The 6,377-nt window shown below is 36.1% G+C and overlaps 1 protein-coding gene across 2 annotated transcripts in view; it reads left to right on the forward strand.

Moving 5' to 3' along the window:
* aff4 (AF4/FMR2 family member 4) overlaps positions 1-6,370 on the forward strand; it is a 33,206-nt gene extending 26,836 nt beyond the window's left edge. For both annotated transcript variants that reach the window (XM_015405003.1, XM_015404996.1), the window contains exons 15-21: positions 166-229; positions 1,750-1,886; positions 2,058-2,129; positions 2,308-2,401; positions 2,530-2,573; positions 2,962-3,179; positions 4,170-6,370. In XM_015405003.1, the coding sequence (XP_015260489.1) occupies positions 166-229; positions 1,750-1,886; positions 2,058-2,129; positions 2,308-2,401; positions 2,530-2,573; positions 2,962-3,179; positions 4,170-4,297 (757 nt within the window). In that variant the 3' untranslated portion in view covers positions 4,298-6,370. The remainder of the gene's footprint in view (positions 1-165; positions 230-1,749; positions 1,887-2,057; positions 2,130-2,307; positions 2,402-2,529; positions 2,574-2,961; positions 3,180-4,169) is intronic.
* Positions 6,371-6,377: the final 7 nt, after the last annotated feature.

A 6,377-nucleotide genomic window follows, 5' to 3' on the forward strand; every position in this document is an offset into this window, starting at 1 on the left:
GTCTGAAAAATTATGGATTGATGGCTCTCTGTGTCCCTTTTTAGTCTGTTTAGGGAAAAGATTGGATAACCAGTGTAGATGATGTCATTACAATAACTGTTTAGATTTTTTGTGATTTACTGTATGTAAGAAAAAGGGTTTTATGTGCTCATGTTTGTGTTTCAGGGTTCATTCAGCCGATCACTACTTACAAGAGGCTAAGAAACTCAAGCACAATGCAGATGCACTGGTGAGTAGAAGGGTCACTGCTATAATTCATGACTTTTTCTTTTCTTTTTATCATAAAAATGCTGCAAGTGCTGATAGTCTGTCCAAAAAAATTTGAAACCAGCTTAAATCTTTGAGTGTTTGACCAGTTTCCCCAGACGGTCAGAAACTTTAACTATTTTTGTTTGCCTGTTTTGGAATGAAGTTTCTTTTCCACCTCTATGTTTGGTAAAAAAAAAACAAGAAAAAGGCTTTTTTACGTTTTCTTGTTTTTTTTCAACAAGGGTTAGTAAGTGATGGTTAACTGAAGTACACAACTAAATGTGTCTAATTATCTAAAACTTATAGGAAAGGATGATTTCTGTACTCACCATAAAATTTTACTTGCTTAGAAAAGACATGTTTATATTATTTATTAAAGAGAAAAACATCAACATGTTTGAAACATAACTAAACAAAAGATTAGTAGGAAAACGTAACGCCTGATATAAACAGATAACAAAAGATTCATCTCTCTCATCTATATCAATCCTTGATGGTGAAATTTCTCCACTGTGAGATCAATAAAGGCAACCCATCAATGAAACTTAGAAAAATACCTCTTTCTCAGTGCTTACGTAGTTTTTTTGTTTTTATTGGAAGATGAATGATTTTAACCTGATTTAATCCAAGAGTGTAGAACAGAAAACCGAAGGGAAAACAAAGGAAGCTCAGCGTTCCAAAAAGATGGCGTAATGTTGGTCCAGCACAGGCAGTTTTTAACAAGTTTTGTTTCAATGGGGTTGGTTTCTACATATGGATTGTCCAATTCTGAAAAAAAAAAAAAAAAATGTCATCTTTAAGGAGTACCAGTGGTGCAAACAGGTTTCTGTTTGCATCAGATCTGTCTCCTCCCGCAGGCTCCCTGAATCCGCTTGTTGATAAGAAGGGGACAGCCGTAGTGTAAACACAGATCGGCCTCTTAACGTTGTGTTAAATGCAAACAAATAATTAACAAAAGGATGGTCTGCAAAGTGTGACCCGTCCTCATGTATGGGTGAGGCTTGACTTTTTTCACAAAGAAAGGTTTTCTCCAAAACGAGCCTCAACTTTCTTTCTTAGAATTAACAGTATCCTTATTGCAGCAGCCTTTAGCCACTCCAGTATTTACATTATTGGAGTCTCAAAGGAATATAAGGCAGCAATATTTATTTGGATATTATTTTTTACATTGGAGAGGTAAATGTTCTCCATATGTATGGTTTTAGTTGCTGGGATGCTAAAGCTTGACGACAATGGTAGAAAATATTAATGAAGGATGAAGAAATATTTGTCATCACAGTATTGTGCAAAAATATTCTTCCTGATATTCTGCATCCCTCATTTAAAATAGAAATCAAGTTTGTTTAATGTGGATTTTTGTTTAAAGTTTTTACTGCCACAGAAGTTAGAAATTCACCAAACTTTTTTCAATTTTGTAGCTCTTTGTCTTGGCATTGGAGCCAAACGTCTAGGATAGAAATATTAAATAAATAAACCCCCTCTCCCCCGTTTCTTTTTCAGACCAACCGTTTTGAAAAGGCAGTGTACTACCTTGATGCTGTGGTCTCATTCATCGAGTGCGGTAACGCTCTGGAGAAAAGCGCCCAGGAAGCCAAATCCCCCTTCCCGATGTACGCGGAAACAGTGGAGCTCATCAGGTTAGTAAAAACAAGACCTTCAGTGAATTATGTTTTAGGATCGGAATATTAACATAAAGCCTGTTGTTCTCCGGCTGCTAAGTTGATCTTGTTACAACCCTTTTATCTTAGCAATAACACCTGGTATTAAACCATAAATCTCTTACAACTGTTTCCTACCTATGTTTTTAGATACACTATGAAGTTAAAAAGCTACATGGCCCCAGATGCCACTTCAGCAGACAAGAGGCTAGCCGTGCTTTGGTAAGTACATTTAATGTCTTCATAATAAGGCTTCATTTCACCTGGTAGAAGTGTCCTTAACTACTAAAGGTACTTTAGGGGTTCTAGTGTCTAAAACTCTGTTCAAACATGTCGGTTCCAAATAACCACTCGCTCTGCTTTGGGTTCTAAAAGTAGATCCTCTTGTTTTTCTCTCCAGCCTCAAATGCCAGTCTCTTCTCTATCTGCGGTTGTTCAAGCTGAGGAAAGACAGCGCTCTGAAATACTCTAAAACCCTCACAGAGCATTTGAAGGTATTCTAGCTGTTCTATGTGCTCACATTTACTTTAAAAACCATTAAGATTCCATTCCTGATGTTTTTTTTCTGTAGATGCGTGTCTTGCTTCATACATAATGTTCTGTCTCTTGTTTCCTTTAACAGAACTCTCTGAGTAACACCCAGGCTCCCTCTCCTGGAATGGGAAAGTAAGTCAACGCTTTGTCCTGTTTGGAGATTTAATCTGATTAAGACACGTTTGCTCCTGCATGTTGTGTAGATTTTCCAGATTCCATGTTTGGAAAGATTGTGAGCATCTTTTCTAAATGTTAAAATGTGGATATTTAGTTTCATATCTTTTCATTTCTTACTGTGAGTGATAATTTTCATTTTCTGCAAAAAGCATTCACAAACTCAAGTGTTCACCTCTCTTAAAGGTTTTCACAAATTGTCACTCAAACCACATCTTTGCTTTTTTCATGAAAAGCATGAACACATTGTCTTTGAATTTAAAGAATGTGAAACTTAAAACAAAAAAAAATTGAATAAATCCATTTACAACATCTGGTGAACTCATTTTAATTTTTTCTGTTGCAGTAAAGCGGCAGGTATGCCCTCTCCAGTGTCGCCGAAACTCTCCCCAGGCCCAGCAGGGAGCTACTCGTCAGTCAGCAGCAACAGCAGTGCCAGCTCCTCTGTGACCATACCTCAGCGTATCCACCAGATGGCTGCCAGCTACGTCCAGGTCACCTCCAACTTCCTGTACGCCACAGAGATCTGGGATCAGGCGGAGCAAGTTGCCAAGGAGCAGAAAGGTATTTGCTTAAGATAACTTTGATTGTCGACCTTTGTCATTCATGTTATTTTAGACTGAACTTTTAGATCAATTTCAGTGACTAATGGCTTGTTCAATTCTTGCTTTTATCTTTTTAATAAAAAGTCATTGCTGATTATTAATGCAGACAGATTTTTATTAGACATGAATATTGAAGATCAAATTCTTAAAAAAATATTGAACTTCAGTAAAGGCTGAAAATGAAGAAACTTGTATTCCAAGACATATTGAAGCTATTATTAAATGACCAAAATCCAATCTTTAGTATTTTAATTAAAATGTATGATAAACTATCCCTAATTGTAGAATAAATGTAAAGTGGGAAGAAAAGGTGTTTCAAATTGTTTTGTAAATATAAATCCTTAATGTCGAATTTTGATATTTATTCCGCTCCAGCCAATTCCTATAACAAATTTCCTAATTAACAAATAATCCAACTCTCTCTGATTTAATTTTTTATATAAATACAGCTGTTCTGTGACGGTGTCAGATGTTCGTTAGAGAACATGCCCACAATGATGCATGGTGGTGGCAGCATCATGCTGTGGGGATTCGTTTGTTCAACAGCGGACAGGATAAGCAGATCAGGGCTAATTGGAAGTTAAGTGGATCTTAATGCCTGGAATTTAGAAGACCACAGGTTTCACTTCCTGCAGGACAGTGACTCTAAGCACGAAGGAGTCGTTTTGATCAAACCATATCGTATTACGTCATTAGAGTGGATGAAGTCCTGAATTTCTGTCACAACTATTGCCCAACTAATATCGTTCTTTCCGTTTTATCTAACTGAACTTGCACAATTTTTCAAAACGAAGGAGAAAACGATTCCAGGAAGTCTCGGCTGTTGAATTTCGCCTGTTGATCACTTAGATAAATTCAACAGCATAATTGTGATAGCAGGGCTTTTAACTTTAGGATCTTCCTGTTTTATCCCCTGTTTAATTTTCTTGTTTTTGTTTTACCATTCCAGAGTTTTTCTCTGAGCTGGACAAGGTGATGGGACCTCTGATCTTCAACACCAGCAGCATGACGGAGCTGGTGCGTTACACTCGGCAGGGTCTCCACTGGCTGCGACTGGACGCTAACCTTAGCCACTAGCCAAGACTTGTTTGCTGCAAGCTGCTCCCTCAAACACACATAAACACTCACACCTCAGCTTTTAAGATTCCGAAGCCTGTTCTCAAAGACGCGTCACACGAATCATGCCGTACTTAGACACAGACACCAACACAGCCCACCTACGGTCCTCCATGTAATCTCACACGCGGTTCACCTCTGAGACATGATTCCAACACTGTGTTCATTTCTCTGCACCAGCTTGCCAAAAATACAAAGTGAACAATTTGGAACATCTTGCAGCTTCAACGGCACTGCATCCAAACTCCTAAGAGCTTATCGCCTCGCTTGACATTTCAGCTTTCCAAGGAGATTCTTCAAGGCCCTGTTTTTATCTCTTCTGCATAAAAGCGCTGTGGGGGTTATTTCTTATGAGTACACTAAACCTGGGATTATTTTTTTGGCTACTTTGACTTTTAACTTTTTTTTTTTTTTAACCTAATTTCACCAAAGTACCTCCTAAAAACACCAAAGGTGCTTTAAAATGACGGTTTCTCTTTATCATTTTTGTGCCTTTTTAAATGAGCTACGGGAAAACTAACTAATAAGTTCAGAATATTTTTGGTTCTAATTGTTTGCTCACTTGTTGGCATTTAGCTCTTTTTTTTTTTTTACATGTTAATTATCCCTTGTTTTTAAAAACAAATTTAAAAATAAAACCGATAGTAAAAGCAAGATCTCTGCTCCATGGAGGGGAGTCTAGGAAAGGTTCTGACAGATTCTAAGAATAATCAAATTAATTTAATTTTAAACCATTTTATTTCAAAGCTTTTTGTTTTTAGAATAACAGATTTCAAGTCAAGCAAATGAAATATGTCAGAAATGTTATCAGAATGCAGAAGAGGGTTCATTTAAATTTATTTTAACAGGAAAATTTTTTTACCATTTTTAAATCTCTGCTCCTGAAGAGACGTTTATCACAGCATTGTTCAGAAACCTTCTAAAAAGAGTCGCTCCCACAAAGTATTATTCCCTTTTTTTTCCAATTCCATGGCTAATTGTAGTTTTCTAAGGAACAGCAGGGATTCTTATAAGTATTGCAGATTGTGTCCACACATACAATGCAAATGCAGTTATTTATTTTATAGTTCAAACAAACCAAGATTTTTCTGATTCATTAGGACTAAAACAAATTAACTATAAAAATGAGGATGTTTTTTTTCTGATAGTGGGGAGAAAAAAAACTATTCATTGAGATTAGCAGTGTTGTATTTATGTGTTTAAAGATTTTGTATATCTGATAAGAAATATAATGACCACTATAGATTCTATTTATATGCCAAGCTGATGACTAGTCTTAAAAAGCTAGCGCAAAATGCAAGATTCAGTAGGGGTTTAGTAGAGAAATATGTGTTTGTATTGTTGTTGTGCTTAAACAATGACATTTTAAAAATCAAATCATGCTTTTCTTTAAAAAATATACAGCAGACGGAGAGTAAACATAGATGTTTGCTTACCAGATATGCTAATAATATAACTAGAGATGCACCGATCCAGTCGATTCCTGTTTTCTATTATATCTTAACAGCATATTCCGGTTTTGTTTTGTTTTATATTCTTCTTAAGAGCAGAAAAATAAAAAAAAATTTTTTTGCAGATTCTTTGACTTCAGTAGTATTTAGAAATCCAGTCATCAAACCACTGATCCTAAACATGTATCTTTTTAATGTTGAATAAAAAAAACAAAACATGAGGGTTTAACGCTAAATGCACTGATGGGCATTTTCAGATTAGCGTTTCTACAAAAATAAATTAGGCTTTTCTCTATTGGAGCTGCAGTTTGATCACTGACTGATCGATTGGTGCATCTATAGTTAGAATGATCCTCTGTGATCAGATCAGCCATTGCCACTCATTTCTATTTTTTCTCCTAAGAAAACATGCTGGAAAACCCAGGCTTGGGCCAAATAGTGCTTCTGCTAATATTATTGTTTATTATAAGATAAGTGCCAGACAGTTCCGGATATGTATTTAACATTACTTTTACTATCATCTCTTCATTAAAAGCTACGTTGTGCTCACCGTTTGGCCCAGCTTGAAACATTTCTCCTTTTTTTTTTTT

Source organism: Cyprinodon variegatus, unplaced genomic scaffold (assembly GCF_000732505.1).
Source record: "Cyprinodon variegatus isolate N-32 unplaced genomic scaffold, C_variegatus-1.0 Scaffold36, whole genome shotgun sequence".
NCBI lineage: Eukaryota > Metazoa > Chordata > Actinopteri > Cyprinodontiformes > Cyprinodontidae > Cyprinodon > Cyprinodon variegatus.